We start from the raw sequence: 18,513 nt of genomic DNA, 5'->3' as shown, positions 1-18,513 counted from the left end.
CCGGAAGCGCCGCCCGGCCCGGGGCCGTGCCCGGGTGCCCGCCCGGTGCCGGCGGCGCCAGGAGGCTGCGCGGAGCTCTCGGCGCCCGCTGCCCTCGCGCGCCGTGGCGTCACGGAGCGCGACGGTGACGTCACGGCGGCGGCGCTCACTGCGGTGCCGTAACGGCGCTGCCGCCGCATGGCCTGGCGCAGCTCGGGGGCCAGGCCACCGTCACGGGGGGGCCGCCCGGGGCTCCTCTCGCCGCCCGGGCCCCGCAGCCTCCTGTCTCCTCCCCTGAGGGTCGCCGCCACCACCCTGGCCTTCTGCGAGCGCCAAGCCCGGGCCGCTACCCACACAGCCCTCACTGACAGCCGCCATCGCCGCGGTCTCCACTGCCGGCAGCAGTTCGCGCGGGCCGTAGGCACTAAACCGGGGAGAGAGCAACCGGCTCTGTGCTTCCCGAGGTGCTCTGAGCACCAGCGGGGCGCTGCCCGCCACAGGCGACCACAGGGGCTTTGCTGAGGCGGGCAGCGCGGGCACTGGAGCGGGGCCCGGGTGTGAGCGCGGTGCCGCGGCAGCCCACGACCTGCAGCAGCCACCGGGCCCGCGCACAGCCCAGCGCCCCTGGAGAGAGTCCCGGGGCCAGCCCCGAGGCGGAGCAGGCCCCGGGGCACGGCCCCTCGGGAGGCGGAGCGCGGCGCGCAGCGGGCGGGCAGCCACGGGCAGGCTTCCAGCCGGAGCGTTGTGCGGCGTGCGGGGAGCGGGTGCGGTGTCGCCATCGCCATGTCGCGGCTGCACCAGAACAGGTCGGTGCCGAGCCCCTTCCCCTGCCCAGCCCGCGGGTTGGAGGGGATGTCTGTGGGCCGGGGCGCGCTGGTAACCAAGCATTATAACGGCTGCGGTTCCGCTTCCCCAGGATCGCGGATTTTCAGGAGGTGCTCGGCGAACCCACGGTGGCTTTGGCCAAGCTCCGTGAGCTCTGTTTCAGCGGTAAGCGACCTCCGGAGGTGGCGGGTCAGGCTCTGACCCGGGGAGGGCGCTGGGCACAGCCCCAGCTCTGTAGGAGTTCCAGCCCAGGGCCGATGCTGCCCCCGCGGGACTCGGGACCTGCGGCCAGGCCCCAGGGTGTCCGGCGGCCGAGGGCCACCTCTGCTCCCGCCCAGTGTTCCGCTGCTGGAGCTGTTGCGGGCGGCGGCGCTGGGAGACCGAGGCTGGCCGCTGGGTTTTCAAAGTCGGTCTCCATCAGGCCGCAGCGGTCCCCACCCGGCCTTTGGGCACGGCAACAAACTTCCAAGCAAACCCTTTCTTCCCCTCCCTGGGACGCTTCTGGGTTCCATGGTTTCTGCTGTGCCCTGGCGTTTCACCTGCTCGGCCCCAGCTCTGCCTCCCCCGCCCGCCGCAGGCACCCTCCCGTGGGAGGCGGCGGCAGGTTGGGCACCGCGGGCAACCCTTGTCGTGAAAACGTCTCGCCGCGGGGAGCAGGAGCGCAGCCCTGCCTGTGCCTGTGCCTGCCGTGGCCTTAGCAGGGCTAACGAGGCTGTTTCTCTGCCCGGTGCTCCGCAGGGATTCCCTTTGATGGAGGACTCCGCTGCCTCTGCTGGAAGGTGCGTGCCGGCGGGGCGCTGCGGGGGCGGCAGCAGGGCGCTCTGTGTCCCGTGCGTGTCGCTGGGGCTGCTCAAGTACACATGGTATTTTGGGGCGCTTAAAGTTCTAAACAAAGGTAAATCCAGAGCTGAAAGGCCACTCAAACTGGAGGTTAGCACTGGCACAGTCACAGCAGCACTCACTGACACAGGGTGGCTTGGCCTCAGACGGCAGAGTGCCTGGCTGCTCTTTGCGTGAGAACAGCCCTCAGCCTTGAGCTGGGGGTGCATTTCAGTCAGGTTTGCTCTTCGGTACCATAGATCTGTCTGTGCTGAAAACCTGTCCCCAGACTCTCCCTGGCTGTCGGCTGGCAGAGCACCAGGCTCTTGGGAGAAGTCTCCCAGTATTTCCAGAGCTGTTGTAAGTGCACTGCTCATCTTGCTGACCCAGCAGCTCAGACTCCAGATGCTTACTGCTGTGCATCTTCCTTCTCTGCAGATCCTCCTGAACTACCTCCCTTTAGAAAAGGCCTTATGGAGCTCCTTGCTGAAGAAACAGAGGTGAGGACAGTGCTGCTTGCCCCTCTGTATCTAAAGATACTTGCAGAGAGGGAGAGCAGTTGCTCAGATAATTCAGCACCTTCAGAAGAAGGTCTGGTCTGGAGTGTGCTGTTCTGTCTGCTGGCTTGGCCTCTGCAGCTGAACTCAGCTGAAGAGAGACTCAGATGCCTTCAGGCTGGGTGCTCTTGGGGACTTCAGTGCAAATTCCTTTTTTCTTCCCTAAGGGATCTTTACTCCCAGTTCCTAAAGGAAATGATTATTCAGCCTGGGATTGCCAAAGCCAACCTGGGTGTCTCGAGGGAAGATGTGACCTTAGAAGATCATGTGAGTGCTGTTAAACCTTTGTGCTGCAGCAAATTCCTCTGGGCTACAGATGGTTGTGTGGAGCCCAGAGCTCTGGGCCACTCCTGGCTCAGTGCTGGGGCTGAGAGAACTTTGCTCTGCTAGCAGGAGGGACGGGTCCCAGCTACCAGCCTGGTGCTTGTGTTGTGGTAGCCTCCAGTGTGAGTCACTGGCAGAGCAGCAGCAGCTCTGGAGAGAGCAGTTTCCAGCTGTGCAAATCTCTGCTGCCCTTGGGCCAGCTGCCCAGGCTGTGCAGCTGCTAGGGGAAGGGAGAGGCTCACCAGGGCTGCCTCCAGCATGGATTCTTTCCTGGGCAGTCAGGTCCCTGGGGTGACTTGGAGCAGGAGAGGCAGGTTGGACTTTGGCATGGCAGACAAGAGACTCAGCTGCTGCTGCCTGGTTCCCATGTCCCCTGGCTTCCTTCTCTGAAGGTGCTGTCAGGAGGGCACCTGCTGGGGCAGGGAGCCAGGCAACTGATCAAAAGAGTCTGCAAGGTGATACAGCTGCTGCCAGGGCTCCTCCTGTGTTGACTTCTCTGCTAGCCCTCTCAGTCAGCTGTGACTCTGGAGGCCTTGATGCTGCATCTCAGTGTTTGTGACATGCCACACCATGGCAGGTTGCAGGCATCTTGGAGTCTCTTGGAACCTTGATGCTGCGCTTGTTTTTTTTCCCCTCTTGGTTAGTTGTTAACTTTGCATGGATCTGGAGCTGGAGGGAGTGTGGAGGGGTAGTGGGTTTATCTCATCGAGATCCTGGTCAGATGCAAGGTAGGCTGCTCAGCTGCTTGGCCTCTTTGCTGGGCACAACAGTGCTGCTTCATTGGTCTGGCCAGAGCTGGAGATGCTTGTAACAAGCATAGATCCTCAGTGCTGTGTGGATGGTGACTGCCCTGAGGACAAAGAGCATCTCCTATGCAGGCTGGGATCCTGCTGACAAGGGCAGGATGTCTGCTTTGGGAGCAAAGCTATTAAGAGGCAGGTGAAAAATGATTGGCAGTGTTGGCTTCTACGTGCTGGCTCCTGTCACCAGCTCTGGTCCACTTCCTGCATGCTGGCTGAAGAGGCAGCATTAAATAGAGTTGGTGAGAGGAGGGAAAAGTGGCATGCTGGGGGCGTGATGGTGCCAGGGGGGCAGCAGAAATGGTCAGTCCAGAGCATTCCCTGGGGAGTTTGGTGCCTGTGAAGTGTTTGCTGTGTTTGTGACCCCGCTGCAGCCACTCAACCCCAGCCCAGACAGCCGCTGGAACACCTACTTCAAGGACAACGAAGTGCTGCTGCAGATAGACAAAGACGTCAGGTGCGTGAGCCCCGGGCCCCGCACCTCTGCCTCGGCTGGCACCTCCTGCCGTGCCTGCTGTGGAGCAGGCACCGCTGACGCCCGGCGTCCCCTGCGTGTCCCCAGGCGGCTGTACCCTGACATGGCCTTCTTCCAGCGCCCTACCGACTACCCCTGCCTGCTGGTGCTGGACCCCCAGAGCGAGTTTGAGACGCTGCGGCGGCGAGTGGAGCAGACCACGCTGAAGGCACAGCCTGTGGCACGCAGCCGCAGCGGCCTCACCAACGTGAGGGCACTGGGGGCACCCGGTGGGGCTGGGCACTCACCTGAGCAGGGCACCCAGCAGAGCAGGGCAAGGGCACTCCCTGGGTTCTTGCTCTCCCTAGCCATGTGGCAGGAGTGAAGCCATCGCCCAGCTGGTGCTGCCTGTCTGGCAGCTGCAGGGCTTTGCAGCACAGGCTGCTGTGCCCCATGGGCACTTTCAGGGCTGGCCAGCTCTAGGACTTCGCTGCCTGCTGGCTGTGAATGCCCATCTCTTTTGGGGGTTCCTGTGCATTGAAAGACATGCTTGTCACATGTGCCCTGCCCCAGCCCAGGCCTGGCCTCCTCTGCAGGTGAGCTCCCCTCTGAAGGCAGCTCCCAGCTCGCTCAGCGAGTACGAGGTCCTGCCCAACGGCTGCGAGGCTCACTGGGAGGTGGTGGAGAGGATCCTCTTCATCTACGCCAAGCTGAACCCTGGCATCGCCTATGTGCAGGGCATGAACGAGATCGTGGGGCCTCTCTACTACACCTTTGCTACAGACCCCAACAGCGAGTGGAAAGGTGAGAGGCTCTGCCCTGCCTGCAGGGGGAGGCTGCAGTTACACAGCTGGGGCCTGGCTGATCCAGGCCAAAGAGCAAAACCAGCCAGATGGAATTTGGAGGGCCCACAGGAAGCTGCTGGAAGCTGGAGTGTCCTTTGTGTGGTGAGGAGCTGAAGTGAGGGCTGCTGAGGGCTGGTTGCTTGTGTGGGCCTGAGCTGCACCATGTGGAACTCCAGTGCCTTCAGCTCTCTGCCTGCAGTCAGATGTGGCTGAAGCACAAGGGTCCTGTGCCTGTTGCTTCTGCTTCCCAGGAGCTCCAAGGGTGAGTGCTGGTGCAGGACAGAACAGCTGATGTGCCTGGGCCTAATAACCAGTTGGTGACCTGATGTCAGAGACACCTGGCACAGCACACAGGGCCTGAAGGGGCTCTGCAGGCACTGCCTTTTAAAGTGTCCAACCTTGTCCCAGGCCATGCAAGCCAAGATCCTGTGGGATCCCCTGCCTGACTCCAGGAGAGCAAGCAGGGTATGGAGCAGGAGCAGTGCTGTGTGCCTCTCAGTGCAGCCTCCTCTTGCCCATCACTTCCCGCCGTGGTTCCTTGCAGAGCATGCTGAGGCAGACACCTTCTTCTGCTTCACCAACCTCATGGCTGAGATTCGGGACAACTTCATTAAGAGCCTGGATGATTCCCAGTGTGGCATCACCTACAAAATGGAGAAGGTCTACTCGACCCTGAAGGAAAAGGATGTGGAGCTGTATTTGAAGCTGGTGAGGAGCGAGACTCTTGGTCTGGTGGGATGGGAGGAGTGGAGCTCAACAGTGCCTGTAAACTGTCAGCCAGTCCTGCTAAGCTGTTACTGTGCTTGGCTAGAAAGGGTGAGGGGCATGGAGGGCTCTGCCTGTAGGGAACAGGGACTCTTATCTGCACTGGAACAGGCTCTCCTTGGGACGAGCTGACAGCAAGGCTCTGCCTGCCTGAGAGCAAACAAAGGCTGTTGGAAAGCTGCCAGCTGAGAGCCCCAAGAGACTTGGCCACTATCCCTGCTCACCTGGGCTGAGGTGGAGCTGGAGGCTTTGTTCTCTTCCAGCCTTTTGCAGTAGGGTTCCTTGGGAGCTGAGATGACAGGAGTTGTGTCTCTGTCTTTAAAAGCAGAGGAAAACCAACTCGCCCCACAACAGTTGTGCTGCCTCTGGCTGCCCTGACTTCAGACTGCATGGAGCTCATTCCAGGAGTAAACTTAAACCCAGCAACTTGCTCCATCCTGCTCACCTAATTTTGTTGTTCCCCCTGCTGCAAGGGGCTCAGGGTGCCCTTGGCAGTTTAGTAGAATGCGTGGGAGGCAGCTTTGGGTGAGAACACCTTCAGCTCTCATAGGCCATTTTAGTGGGCAGAAGGAATAGTTTGGACATGACCCACAGTGCTGGATGGTGGCTGATTCCACGGGGAGAAAACCAACTGCTTACAGTTTGGCTGGCAGGAAATGGTCTTGGCTGTGCAGCTGCACCCTCAGAATATCAGCAGGATCCTGAGCACGTTTGGCCTTGACTGAACTTACAGCCCCTTGTGTGTGACAGCAGAAAACAAGAAAGCTTGGGGCTGGAAGTGCTCTGGGTGTTTGACATCAGTGTGAGCTTCTCTGTCTTTGTTTCCTTTTGTGACCAGTAAAAGCAGGGCTTTGGGGGAGGAGAGGAAATCCTGACCAAACAGCCCTCTGCTGAGGGGGAGGGCTGCAGCACTGCAGATAAAATGCTGCTCAGATGGGGCTATGAAAGTGCCTCAACGAGCTGAGGGGAAGCAGCGCAGCCCTGCTGTGCTCTGAGTGTGGGCCGAGCAGCTTTGGCTGCAGGCAGGCAGGGAGGGAGCTGCGATGAGCACCGCTGCCCAGCTGCCCGGGGCAGAGCTTCGGAGGGGGCAGCAGGGCTGCTGCGGCAGTGCCAGGGTGGTGCTGGGCTGGGAGCAGTGCCTCACTGCCTGCCCGCTGCCTGTCTGACAGCAAGAGCAGAACATCAAGCCCCAGTTCTTCGCCTTCCGCTGGCTGACGCTGCTGCTGTCGCAGGAGTTTCTGCTGCCCGACGTCATCCGCATCTGGGACTCGCTCTTCGCCGATGCCAAGCGCTTCGACTTCCTGCTGCTCGTCTGCTGTGCCATGCTGACGTGAGTCCCGGGCACCCTGTGCCCTGCCCCGCTGCTGCCCGCAGGGCCTGGTGTGTGCGGGCAGGTGGCGGGTGGGTTGTGGTTGCTGCTGGCATGGCACAGAGGGTCTCCAGAGGCCTCTGGCAGGCCTCAGCACAGCCCCAGAGAGTCGGAAACAGCTGGAACCTTTTCCATCTTTCAGACTAATCCGGGATCAGTTGCTGGAAGGAGACTTCACCCTGAACATGAGGCTGCTGCAGGTGGGGGCTCAGTGCAGGGAGAACAGGGAGCAGTTGGCAAAGTCTTGAAGTAGTGCAGGAGAGGGGAGTGCCTGTCTGGAGAGAGGGACCCACTCCTGGTCCTTGCCTGCAAAAGGTCTGCAGGGGTCTTACAGTATACTGCAAGAGTGGATGTGTGCTGCTGCACCTATCCCAGCCTGCAGAGGAGGTCTCACAGCCAGAGGTTTATGTCCTTTGGTTTGCAAGAAGTAAGCTCCAGAGGTGTGGAGCCTTACATAACAGCATTGGGTTTGTTGGCCAGAGGCTGCCTTGTGGCTCTCACCTCAAGGCTGAGCACACCTGCACTGCCCAGCAGGACGCTCCAAGGCTGCCAGGGACTGCTCTGGGCTCGGCAAGATGCTGCCTTGATAGAGCACACTGGCATAGAGGGAGTCCTTCTCAGGCCTCCTTGCTGTGCCCTTGCAGGACAGCTGGAAAACACAAACCTTGCCCAGGGGTGCTGAGGGCCAGTGCCAGAACAGGAAGTGTTTAGCAGCTGAGGGAGTAACTGAGCATGGCAGCTCTGCAAGAGCCCAGGAATGCTGCTCTCAGGGTTTGTCCTGCTTCAGTGGAACAGTCAGGCCAGGAGACTCCAGCTGGTTGCTTACAGCTTCTTGCCTCTGTCGCAGGATTATCCCATCTCAGATGTTCACCTGATTCTGAAGAAGGCAAAGGAACTTCAGGATTCCAAATAGTCCATGAGCCCAACAGAAAGTGTCAGAGAAACTGTGGGCCCAGGAGGTGCCTCCATGCAGTGTGGTGCATTACAGCTCCTAGTGGTCTCTGCAGGACTTGGGGTTTTGTGTTTGGGCTGCTGGCCACTTTGGAGAGTTCCTTCTACTCTATTTATTAGGTCAAGGACTGATTACTTCCCCATCTACTTGAGTCCTGCACTCCAGATCTTTTTCAAATCTCAGATGCATCTGTGCTGCCAAAAACAGCTCTTTGTGATTGTTGTCATGACTTTATGGCTGGGGAGAAAGAAACCCTCTGTGCACGCCCCTGCAGCAGTACTTGGAGCAGTGCTAGTGGGGAAGGGCCAGGCTGAGACCAGTGGATTTTGATTGGTGAGCACAAAGGATCCTCCTGCTCTGAACGGGATTTGTTCCAGCAACGTCACAGCCCCAGGACTCTTCTCCCTTGTGTCTGCACTTGGCCATCCCTGGGTGTGCAAAGACTGCCTTAGTTTCTGGTGACTGCCATCTGACACCTGCCAGTTTGGACCCTTTTGCCCAGGAGAGAGACCTTGAGAATCTGAGATGGGAGAACGAGGCTACAGCTGGTGGCTTTGTGCACTGAAGCTGCCTGGATCCAGAGTTGCCTTAGCAGCAGGGGCTCCTGGAGAGCAGCCCCGTGGTGGCTTTCATCACTTGGTGCAGTTTGAAGCCAAGCCTTACTACACACAGCCTTAGAGCGGGTGCTGCAGGGGGGCTGGCACTGATTGCCTGGCACTGAACTGGAGCCTGCCCAGCCACAGCCAGGCTTCTGAGCTACAAGAAGCAAGCACCAAGTCCCTGCCTTGAGGACAGATGTGGCACAGGGGGTCTGCCCTGTGCCTGCAGAATGTTACCCTGCACAAGCTCTGGTCACAGGAACCTTGACATTGTCTCGTAGGACTTTTTGCCAGGAAGAGACGTGGCACAGGTCTGGCCTGTGCAGGAGTCCTTTTCCGTTGTGATCCCAGCTTCCTGCTGGGGCTGATCCACTTTTTGGTGTCCTGGTCCTGTTGAGTCACAGCCCTGGGTCAGACACTTGTCCCTGCTGAGAGGGAGGGTGCTGCAGGTTAGAGTGGAGCCGGCTCAGATGAAGATCAACATGAGAGAGCTGCTGGCAGCATCAGGCTGGTCAGACTCCTTGGTGCTCAGAGGGAGAACCTACCAGGGTGCTTGGGTGGTGCAGAAGCTCTTGAGTGAGCACAGCCCAGCCTGCATTCCCCTTGCTGTGCTGGCCCAGCTCCCCACAGCTCTTGAGTGCTGCACTTTGGGGGTTTCTGGGTGCTGGTGAAGGTCTGTGTGAGACCTGCCTAAGCTGCTGCTGGCCTGGGATTGCCCTGACAGGAGGGATGTTGTCAGCCTCCAGCCTTTCCCTGGGGTTCCTCCCTTCACGGGGGGCCAGTTCTCCGAGGCTGCTGTGACTCCCCCAGAGGTGGCAGAGCAGAGGTTGTTGCATGTAGCTGTGCTCTTAGAGCAGCCTGCAGCAGCCTTTGCCTCTTCAGCAGATGCTCCAGCAGCGCTGGCACAGCCTGGGCTGGCTGCTGTGGCACAGCAGCAGCTGAGGAGTCAGAGCAATCTGTAATGAGTACCTGTGGCTGGCAGTGCCCCTCTCTGCTGCAGCCCTTCCTAGGAGGGAGAGTTTTCTTCCAAGCAGCACAGAGCCAGCAGAGCAGGACAGCAGTGTGCTGAAGCATCCTGCCTGCCCTGGCCCCTGCCTGTTCCTGCCTTCTGCTGCTGAGCTGTGCCAGGTGCTCTCCTGCCCTTTGCCCCTGAGTACCCAGCACTCGAGGCCAGGAGTCTGAGCTGCTGGCAAGCAGAAATGAGCTTGTGCCTCACAACTGCTCTGAGGGCTCCCCTGGCCCTCACATTCCACAGGCTCGGTCCTGCTGTTGGAAGGAGTTGTCCTTTTCAGTGACTTGGGACACCCATTCCTTTCTTCCAAGACTTTCTCCTTCCTTTAAGGGCAGATTTTGAGGGGAGAGATTTCCTATTACCAGCTTTTGAATCTTCTCATCTGTTTCCCTGGGTTCCTGAAAGGCTTTTGGTGGTGGTGTTGGCAGTGTTTTTCTAGTGGTTTCTGCTTTGTGTAGCCAGGTAGCAGCTGCTGCACCTCAAGACATTTCCACCTCCGGTTTCTTTCAGTCCTTAGGAACAGCAAAGCTGGCTGAGCTTTGGGGTTAGCCTGGGGTGCTTGGGGACCCCTTGTTTTTTAGATGCCTAAATGCAAAGTAGCTCCTCAGCACATTGCTCGCAGGCAGGACACTGCAGGGGAAGAGGGACCCAGGAAACTGGGAGATAGGGAGGATGAGCCTGCTCTGTGAGGGAGAGGCCAGCTCCACCTGCAGCATGCTCCGAGTCAGGCTGTGCCAGGGCAGTAGGAGCAACAGGACCGCAGAGGTCAGATTACTGGGGGTGGTCACTCGGGACACCGAGCTTGGACGGTGTGGCCATGCGGCAGGGCAGGGGGTGGAGGCCGAGGTGGCTGTGGGAGTCTGGGGCGCTGGGGAGAGGATGCTTTCCCCTAACGGGTGCCAGGGGCCGCTGAGCTGTTTGGAGCACTTGCGAGGGGACAGGCAGCGCTTGGTCACTTCGGTCAGCGCTGCCGGGCGAGGGGCGCACTGCAGCACTCTGAGCTTCCTGCTGTTGCTTCCAGACACCGTTTTCGCAGCGCTTCCTTCACTAAACGGGTGGCTTCGTGCACAGTCCCGACTCACCGGAGCTGGGGGCAACCGAGGCATTTCCGAGGGCCGAGCTCTGTGGCCGCCGCGAGCTTGCGACCCGCCTGCGCCCACCCCCTCGGGGCGGCGGGGACGCTCCCCCGGAGCCCCGCGGCCGGGTCCGGTTGCCGCCGGCCGAAGCTCCTCCGCGGCCCGGGCCCCTCCCGCGGGCTCTGCGCGCGCAGGGCCATGGCGGCCTCCGGCCGCGCGGCGGCGCTCTCGGCCCCAGGGCGGCGCTGCCTCGGCCGTGACCTCCGGGCGGCCGCGGTCCGTGGGGCGGCGCCGCCGGCAGCCGTGGGCCATGCTGCGGGGCCGGTGGCTGTTGCCCAGCGTCTCGCTGGCTCTGGGCGCAGGGCTGGGCGCGACCTTCGCCGCTCGCCGCCGGGCCGAGGGCGAGGCCGAGGGGCTGCTGAGCCGCCTGCCCGTGGTGCCCGCCGTGGCGGCGGCCGGTCCGCCGGCGCTGCCGGGGTCGGGGCGGCCCGAGCTGACCAAATACGGGCTGCCCGGGCTGGCGCAGCTGCGGAGCCGCGAGTCCTACGTGCTGTGCTACGACCCGCGGAACCGCAGCGCGCTCTGGGTCATCGAGCAGCTCAACCGCGGCAGCCTCAGCGGCGCCTCCGACCGCGCCGCCTGCGACTTTCGGGAGGACGACTCCGTGCACGAGTACCACCGGGCCACCAACGCCGACTACCGTGGCAGCGGCTTCGACCGCGGGCACCTGGCCGCCGCCGGCAACCACAGGTGGAGCCAGCAGGCCATGAGGGACACCTTCTACCTCAGCAACATCGCCCCGCAGGTACCGCGGCACCGGCGCTACCCGCGGCCGAGCGCTGCTGCCCCGCAGTGCCGCCCGCAGCGGGCCCGGCTCTCCCGTGCGCTTGCGGCTGCAGGGCTCGGGCAGGGGGGGCCGCAAAGAGATGCGGAGACAGGAGCAAGACCTTTGCGAGGAGCAAAGGCCGAGAGCCCTGGGGCTGCTGAGCCTGGAGAAGAGCGGCCCCGGAGGGGATCTGAGCAGTGCTCACCAAGAGCTAAAGGAGCTGTGAGGGGCAAGAGGCTGGGGCCGGGGGTGCCCAGGAGCAGGACAGAGGGCAATGGTCACAAACCGGAGCCCAGAAGGTTTCATCTGAGCAGGAGGGAAAACTTCAGTGTGCTTGGAAGTGACAGTGGAAACTGTGGACACTCTTGTGGAAAGTGCCCAGGGCACTGTGGGGTTACAGCGAAGGGGGTATGAGTACGAGAGCGCCTAGGGAGGCAGCTCCACCCCGACTAACTGCTGCCTGTGTCACCCCGATTGTGTTTCCAGAATCCTCATTTAAACCAGAACGCCTGGAACAACCTTGAGAAGTACAGCAGAAGCCTGACAAAGCACAACAAGAATGTCTACGTCTGCACAGGACCCCTCTACCTGCCCAGGTAAACAGGGGGTCGCATCCTGCTGGGAAGAGCAGAGGAAGGGGGAAGGCAGCATGGGGGGGTGCAGCCTCCCAGCTCCCCCTGGAGAGGGAAGATCAGAGCCAGCAGGCAGGGGTGTGGGGGGGAGCAGCTCCCTCCCAGCAAGGCTGCTCCCTGCCACGCTGTGGGGTGGTGGAGGAAGGCTGAGGGCTGATGTGGCACCAGCCTGGGAGCTGAGGGGACTATGCTGTCGATGCAGGATGGAGGCCGATGGGAAGATGTACGTCAAGTACCAGGTAATTGGGAAGAACAATGTGGCCGTGCCCACCCATTTCTTCAAGGTGCTCATCCTGGAGAAGGAGAGTGGGGACATCGAGCTGCGCTCCTACGTGATGCCCAATTGCCCCGTGGATGAGAAAATCCCTCTGGAGCACTTCCTGGTTCCCATTGAGAGCATCGAGAGAGCCTCAGGGCTGCTCTTTGTGCCAAACATCCTGAAGAGAACCAGCAACTTGAAAGCCATCACAGCTGGAACCACCCACAGCTGAACACGTCCAGGTACCCCTGGGAAAGGGCTTAGCAGCCCTCTGCAGTGCCAGCTCCTGCAGCATGAGTTGACAGGAGTCAGACACTGCTCCTCCTGACCCTCCCCTTGTCTCATCTGACATTGAAACACACAGCAGCTCCTGCAGAAGACTCCTGGGTGCTTGACAGCATCGTGGCCCTGCAGCCACAGCAGCTGGGGAGTGCTGGGCTGATGGCTGGACTTGATCTTGAAGGTCTTTTGCAACCCTTATGGTTCTGATTCTACAGGGCTAGGATTTGGCTCTGCTCTGCAGTGTGGAGCTGCTCCCTTGGGCTGTGTATGGGAAGTTCCTGTTTCTGCTGCTCAGCAGAGCAGGGGAGCAGCTGCGATGAGGCTCCTGCCTTTGTGTGGCTCTTTTGTCTCAGATGGGCTCATCAGTAAAGCTTTGCACACCCACAGTGCTGCTTCTTCCCTGCTCTCCACAAAGCTCTGAGGACCTCAGCAAGGAGGGGAGGACAGAGCCAACTTTGCAGCTGCTTTCCTCTTTGGGCTCACTGCAGGCAGAGCTGAAGGCCTCACCAATGGAGTCCAACTGAGCTGTGCTGATGCCAGCTCTAGTGCTGAGGCCAGCTGGAGCTCCAGCCCTTCCTGCTCTTGAGAAGGACACAGCCTTGGAGTTGGGAGCTAGGCTGGGGGAAGTCAGGCTGAGACAGCTCAGAGCAGGTTTTGACTTGAGGCTGAAGGCCAGATGGCTCCAGAGGCACTGAGCATGCAGAAGCTCTGAGCACCAACTGCCCACTCTATACCAAGACTTGCACAGGGGCAAGCTGAGGCTCAATTCTGCTTTATTCCCCACCCCAGATGTCCCAGCTGCTGAGGGGCAGTGCCCAGTCCGTGGCTGGACCCGCAGGCAGGAGGGTGCAGAACTGCTGATGCCAACAGCAGCCAGCCCTTGCTGTGTCTTGATGACTTGCCCAGCACTGGGGATTTCAGCAGCACTTCCGCCAGCACTCCTCAGCCCAAGGCCAGGTCCCATTCCTCAGCTGTCTCTGGGTGTCCTCACAGCCTCCTCCAGGTGTGGTCTCAGTGCAGACAGGGAGATCAGCAGGGCCTCCTGCAACAGACCCAGTCAGGATTGGTCTGAGGAGCACCAGGCCAGCCAGAAGCTTTCTGAGGTGGCACTGGGGCAGTGGCCTGTGGGCCATGTGTCACTGCCAAGGGCAGCACAGGCAGCAGCAGCCCTACCTCTGTCCGGATGGTTCTGCTGCCCTGGCTGGGGCAAGTGTTCAGGTAGAAGTCAAACAGCAGGCTTGGGTCAGTGACCTCCAGGTTCGAGTCGGCATCAACCCCAGCTTCCAAACCCTCCAGCCCTCCAAAGACAACAAGGGCATGCCTAGGGGAAACAGGGGCCAGACTGAGGGCAGACTGCCTCTTACCCCTCTGCCAAGGCAGGTGCTGCCAGCTTCACATGGCAGAGCTGCTCCTGTGCTTCCAGCCTGCCAGTGGGGTAAGCCCTGGCTTCCCTGAACAATTCTCTTAAGCTGGGCTGTAGGAAGCAGACTGTGCCCAGGGATCTGGGGCTGTGCTCAAGCTCCTCTGTGAGCTGTGTCTGCTGCCAGTGCCCACTGCAGCTGTCTCCTAAAAACCCCACAGCACCTGGCCACAGTCAGGCCCTGCTACCAGCCCCAGGGAACCAGAAAGGAACTGGAGCCATCCTGGGCACTTCCCCCCACTTCTGTCACAAAGAGGAATTGCCGTGGGGCAAAGAGGAGCAGCAGAGCACAGTAGGCAGCCTGCGGTGAGCATCCAGGAGCAGCCTGCCCGGGGGAAGAGCAAGGCCACAGAGCAGCTCTGCTGCAGGCCGCCCCAAAGGCTCTGCGTGGGGCCAAGCAGGAGGGACACAAACCTGAAGGAGGGAAGAGCAGCCTGGTCCAGGGGGCTGCCCCGCTCTGAGGTGCCAATGGAGAGGTCGTAGCCTTCCTTGAATGGGCACTCTGAGAAGACAGCACCTGGCAAACACAGCCTGGAGTTACTCCTGAGGGGTCCTGGCCCACGCTGGGTGCCCACCACGTGAGGGACAGAAGGAGTTGCTTTTCATGCCCTTAACACATCAAAGGCACAATTCCTCTTCCCCACACACCCTGCCTGCTGCGGGAGGCTCTGGCACCCTTTCAGCTGCAGCACCTTTTCCTCAAAGCCCAGACAGGTGCCAGGAGCCATCCCTTGGCTAATGGCTGCCAGTTCTCCTGGGAGAAGGGTTCTGCAGGGCTCTTGAGCTCAGGTGTCACGAGCAGGAGGCAGCTATGGGCACTCATCTGCTCCAGCCCTGGTGCAGTGGGGAGGGAAGGCACAGGGCAGAGCTACTGGTGGCTGACTAGGGGGGATTCATGCCCATGGCTTTAGCCCTTGGCTTTGCCAGCCACAGGGCTGCTAACTGCCCCTGTAAGCTGCTTCTGGGATGAGAGACGCTTCCGAGGCCCGTTCCTAGGAGGCGTGTGGAGGCCCAGCAGCAGCAGAGCATGCCTGGGGCACTCACTCAGGCAGGAGGCCAGGCGGACACTGTAGCCCCAGTAGAGCCCTGAGGCTGTCCGGGGGTGCTGCGAGGACACCACGGAGCCCTTCCTCACTTTGCCTTCTGGAAGGGAAGCAAAAGGTGAACAACTCCTGGGCTCTCCCACTGCAAACTGGCCTTGACCAGCCACCTCCAACAGCTTGTCCTGGGGCAGGGCACTGACTTGCTGTGCCACCAAGAACTGCCCTGGAAAGCCTGCCAGCGTGTTTGGGCTGCTCCGTACTGGGCAGAGCTGGCAGCTCCTGGCCCTCGGCTGGGGAGGGGTGGTAGGGCTGTCAGTAAGTGGTGTGTGGAGAGCACAGGGGCATGCAGAGCTGCTGGGTACCTTCAAGCACTCATCCACTGAGGGCTGTCAGATGCAGGAACAGCTCCTGCAGGACTGCAGCCCACAGGTGCCAGGGGAGCAGGGGGTTACCTGGCTGCTCAGGCTTCTCCAGCTGCACTGTGACTCGAAGGCCAGGGGTCAGCTTCTTGTCAATCTCCACGTCCTGCAGAGAGACTCTGCTCAGCCTCAGCCCCTCTGCAGCTGTTGGAGGAGGTGGGGATGAGAGGGAGGCCCCTGAGAAAGTGGAGTCTGTCCCAGCTGGGGCTGCAACAAGAAGCTCTGCAATCAGGCTGTGCAGAGCTGAGATGTGTTTTGGTGCTCACTCTGGCCAGGCAGTGAAGCAAGGAGGTGCTGGGATGGGCAGGCCCAACAGGATCTGGGAAGCCACAACACTGACAAGCCACAAGGGACAAGGTAGCAACAGCATTAAGCTCTGGGCCAGGCTGCTATTGCCTTCAGAAACCCAGCAGTACCCCCCTGCCTGCTTCAAGCCCACCAGAGACAGGGGCCATGGTGCTGGGTCTGCAGGTGCCAGCCCTACCTTCCTCATCCCACAGTTCACAAAAGAGCCTTTGCCTGGCTTGCTTGGCCTGTCCAGCACCACTCCCTCCCGGTACGGGCACTCCTCCTCCAGCCGCATGTGGTGGGGCGTGTCCAGGGGGTTGAGGAGCCCTAGAACAGCAAGATGGAGGCAGCTGCTGGGGAACACAGTCCAGCTACTCCACTGCCCCCTCCCTCTCTGCTCCAGCAGCTGAGCACCTCGCTGCACTGGCTAGAGAAGCTACTCAGTTCTGTGCATCCCCTGCGAGAGCAGGCAGGGCTCGGGGAGGGCAGCTGAGTGGTTACCTGCAAACTGCAGATCCTCATGCTTGGGAAAAAAGGACTTCCTCAAGTACCTGTTGTCAGAGAAGGGCGAAATGTGGAACCAGCTGTTGCTAAGGGAGCCAAGCCTCAGTTCTACCCCTGTTCTGCTTCCAAGTATCTGAGTACAGAGGAAATCATGCGTAGCTCCCTGGCGTCCCTGCACTGCCTCTGATGCAGCATGCAGGCTGAGTTCTGCATTCACTGCTCCTCTCCGAGCTAAGCTCCTGAGCCAGACTCAACAGGCTGAGATGCTGGGTCCCTGCACAGCTATGCAATGCAGACTCCTAGAGTCCCTGGCATGAGGTACCCTGGGGTCGGTTCTGCTGCAGGTGTGCTGCAGTCTGGCCATAACGGACTTACTGAGGGCACTCCAGGTACTGCAGGATCCGTGCCAGCTGCACGGAGGCTTTGCCTCTTCTCCCGATGCCTTTAAAGTCCCCTTCCACGGTCCTGAAACAGAAAGAGCAACCTGTGACCTCCTCATGAGGCTGCAGAGTCCCACAGGGCCAGGCCTCCATCTGCAGACAGCAGCACATCGCTCTGCACTCCTGGGGGACAAAGGGGCCAAGCCCTCCCAGGGGGACTGCAACCTTCCCTCGAGCTACCCGCGGCTATGTGCTGGTCCCAGCCGAGCTAGGCGGAAGGCAGAGAGGGCGGCCAGGAAACACTGCACAACAAGGAGGCTCCTCCTTACTTCACTCCCTCTCCATCCTCGTCGAACACCACGACCTCATCCACGCAGAAAATGGCACAGGCGCGGGCGATCTGCCCGGCCAGATAGGTGCGGAGCTCCAGGGACTGGGCGTTGTTGAGGATGGAGCCCGGCAGGGCCACGCTGAGCGTGGGAGGGCGGCCTGGGGAAGAGAGCCAGCGGCAGTCGGCGCGGGGCAGCTGCAGCCTCTGCTGCTCAGCCTCTCCTGCAAGGTTTTCCCCTCGAGAAGCGCTCTCCTGCAGCGTGTCCCCGCCCGCGGAGCCAGCCTCGCCTTTCATCCCCACACCCAAACCCAAGTTCTCTTCACTCACTGCCCCTGGCCTCACCACCGGCTCAGGCATCCTCACCTTTGTCCGCCTGCTTCTCCGCCTGCTTCTCCGCCTGCTTCTCCGCCTGCTTCTCCGCCAGCTCCCGCGCCCGCTGCTTGTCCAGCTTCTTCAGCAGCTTTAGTTCCCTCCATTTCTTCTTCTCTGCTTTTCCTGCAACGACACCAGCGCCTCGCTCTACACAACGCCCCGTGACTGCACAGCCCAGGGCCGGGGGATGCTCGCCGATGGCTTCTCCCGGTCCGGGGACCCCAGCACCGCCGCAGCCGAGCCCCGATGCGCCTGCCCATCCCACGGGGCCTGGCCTTACTCTCCTGCTTACAGCGCCGCCAGTCTGCTTTCCGCTCCAGAGCCTGCAGGAGACAGCTACCGTTACCAGCGGGCTCCCGGCGGGGACGGGGGCGGGGGCGGGGGCAGGGGCAGGGGCAGGGGCAGGGGCAGGGGCAGGGGCAGGGGCAGGGGCAGGGGCAGGGGCAGGGGCAGGGGCCGCTCGCCGCTCCCACCTGCGCCTCCTTGGTCCGCTGCCCCACTCCGCTCGCCGCCATCTTGCGGCTGCCCCGTACGGCCCTCCCCTCCGCAGTGCTGATTGGCTGGTGGGCGAGGGCTCCGCCCGCTCAGGGGCGTGGCTTGGCGATCACGTGAGCAGATGGCCAGGCCGGGGGCGGTGACGCAGATGAAGTCTCCGCGCGCGTTACGAAGCTAAGCAGGGCCCGTCCCGGTCTGCGGCAGGATGGGTGACCTGCGGCGCCCTGGGCGCAGCCCAGCTTCTCCAGGGACGGGAGACCCCTAAGAGCGCAGGGGACCGCTGCATGTGCGGAGAAGAATGGGGGCTGCGCTCCGCGTCTCGCGGGGTGAGTCGAGGCCTAGAGCAAGAGCCCACTTGTGTGGAGATGTTGCAATGAACCTAATCTGGCGTCCCCGGGCCTGTTTCGGTGCCTGCAGCTCTCCCAGCGCCTGGCACCCAGCCAGCGGCTGCAAAAAGGCCTTCAGCAGCCCCCAGCCCCTCCCATGGCAAGGGTAGGACGGGGCCATTTGCCTCCTCTCCTGTGGGTCGATGCAGCTCGGCCTCCAGAGGGATCGGTGCCAACGGCTGCAGCCCTGCACCAAAAACCTGTGGAGCTGCTCCCCCTGACCTGCGTGGACCGAGCAGCCACTGCCGTGGGACGCAGCGCAGACACAACACGGGTGACAGCAGCTGTCCAGGAGCTGCTCAGCCCAGTGACCACGGCAGAGACCTGCAGCAGCTGCAGCCTCACCCCTGCAGCACCCAGCTCCTGCCCGCCCTGCTGCTGGGTGCCTGATCCAGACTGACCCAGACCCCCTCTGAAGCACTGCCGGCGCTGCCGCACCAGCCTGGCGAGCTGGCGGCTGTGGGGGCCACCAGAGGCAGGAGCAGCCCAAGGCCACTGTC

At 61.5% G+C, this 18,513-nt stretch overlaps 3 protein-coding genes across 8 annotated transcripts; 2 read left to right on the top strand and 1 right to left on the bottom strand.

Annotated features, from left to right (window-relative positions):
- The first annotated feature begins 91 nt into the window (after positions 1 to 91).
- TBC1D13 (TBC1 domain family member 13) lies at positions 92 to 8,791 on the top strand. Of its 5 annotated transcripts, none has more exons than XM_064171302.1 (12): positions 97 to 785; positions 896 to 969; positions 1,543 to 1,583; positions 2,062 to 2,123; positions 2,348 to 2,447; positions 3,679 to 3,761; positions 3,867 to 4,026; positions 4,355 to 4,562; positions 5,148 to 5,311; positions 6,601 to 6,698; positions 6,880 to 6,937; positions 7,585 to 8,791. In XM_064171302.1, exons 1-12 carry the CDS (start codon positions 763 to 765, stop codon positions 7,648 to 7,650), a joined length of 1,137 nt encoding a protein of 378 aa, XP_064027372.1. In that variant the 5' UTR covers positions 97 to 762; the 3' UTR covers positions 7,651 to 8,791. The 5 variants fall into 5 exon arrangements, with proteins under 5 accessions (XP_064027376.1, XP_064027372.1, XP_064027374.1 ...); XM_064171305.1 differs by having other exon boundaries at positions 100 to 785; positions 4,496 to 4,562; positions 6,538 to 6,698; XM_064171301.1 differs by having other exon boundaries at positions 101 to 785; positions 6,538 to 6,698.
- Positions 8,792 to 10,653: 1,862 nt separating this feature from the next.
- Positions 10,654 to 12,761, top strand: ENDOG (endonuclease G). The gene is made up of 3 exons (XM_064171204.1): positions 10,654 to 11,181; positions 11,689 to 11,798; positions 12,037 to 12,761. The coding sequence occupies exons 1-3, from the start codon at positions 10,687 to 10,689 to the stop codon at positions 12,323 to 12,325; spliced, it is 894 nt and encodes a 297-aa protein (XP_064027274.1). The 5' UTR covers positions 10,654 to 10,686; the 3' UTR covers positions 12,326 to 12,761.
- Positions 12,762 to 13,131: 370 nt separating this feature from the next.
- SPOUT1 (SPOUT domain containing methyltransferase 1) lies at positions 13,132 to 17,685 on the bottom strand. 2 transcript variants are annotated; one of them, XM_064171202.1, is made up of 12 exons: positions 17,606 to 17,685; positions 17,413 to 17,455; positions 17,124 to 17,255; positions 16,759 to 16,918; positions 16,425 to 16,514; positions 16,047 to 16,096; positions 15,742 to 15,872; positions 15,291 to 15,363; positions 14,840 to 14,938; positions 14,210 to 14,312; positions 13,549 to 13,696; positions 13,132 to 13,417 (listed from the first exon to the last, which is right to left on the bottom strand). In XM_064171202.1, exons 1-12 carry the CDS (start codon positions 17,645 to 17,647, stop codon positions 13,343 to 13,345), a joined length of 1,146 nt encoding a protein of 381 aa, XP_064027272.1. In that variant the 5' UTR covers positions 17,648 to 17,685; the 3' UTR covers positions 13,132 to 13,342. The 2 variants fall into 2 exon arrangements, with proteins under 2 accessions (XP_064027272.1, XP_064027273.1); XM_064171203.1 differs by lacking the exon at positions 16,759 to 16,918 and having other exon boundaries at positions 14,210 to 14,369; positions 17,606 to 17,651.
- Positions 17,686 to 18,513: the final 828 nt, after the last annotated feature.

Source organism: Pogoniulus pusillus, chromosome 35 (assembly GCF_015220805.1).
Source record: "Pogoniulus pusillus isolate bPogPus1 chromosome 35, bPogPus1.pri, whole genome shotgun sequence".
In the NCBI taxonomy this organism is placed as follows: Eukaryota; Metazoa; Chordata; class Aves; order Piciformes; family Lybiidae; genus Pogoniulus; species Pogoniulus pusillus.
Note: the sequence above shows the minus strand (reverse complement) of the source record. Positions and strands in the feature narration are given on the sequence as shown.

Bases quoted from the DNA above. Each gene is read 5' to 3' on its own strand.
- SPOUT1 (XM_064171202.1), bottom strand. From the start codon at position 17,647: ATGGCGGCGAGCGGAGTGGGGCAGCGGACCAAGGAGGCGCAG. The intron at 17,456-17,605 runs GTGGGAGCGGCG...TGTCTCCTGCAG, and splicing joins AGCGGACCAAGGAGGCGCAG to GCTCTGGAGCGGAAAGCAGA. The intron at 16,097-16,424 runs GTAAGTCCGTTA...CTCTGACAACAG, and splicing joins CAGTACCTGGAGTGCCCTCA to GTACTTGAGGAAGTCCTTTT.
- ENDOG (XM_064171204.1), top strand. From the start codon at position 10,687: ATGCTGCGGGGCCGGTGGCTGTTGCCCAGCGTCTCGCTGGCTCTGGGC. The intron at 11,182-11,688 runs GTACCGCGGCAC...TTGTGTTTCCAG, and splicing joins TCAGCAACATCGCCCCGCAG to AATCCTCATTTAAACCAGAA. The intron at 11,799-12,036 runs GTAAACAGGGGG...CTGTCGATGCAG, and splicing joins GGACCCCTCTACCTGCCCAG to GATGGAGGCCGATGGGAAGA.
- TBC1D13 (XM_064171301.1), top strand. From the start codon at position 763: ATGTCGCGGCTGCACCAGAACAG. The intron at 1,584-2,061 runs GTGCGTGCCGGC...CCTTCTCTGCAG, and splicing joins TCCGCTGCCTCTGCTGGAAG to ATCCTCCTGAACTACCTCCC. The intron at 2,124-2,347 runs GTGAGGACAGTG...TTCTTCCCTAAG, and splicing joins TCCTTGCTGAAGAAACAGAG to GGATCTTTACTCCCAGTTCC.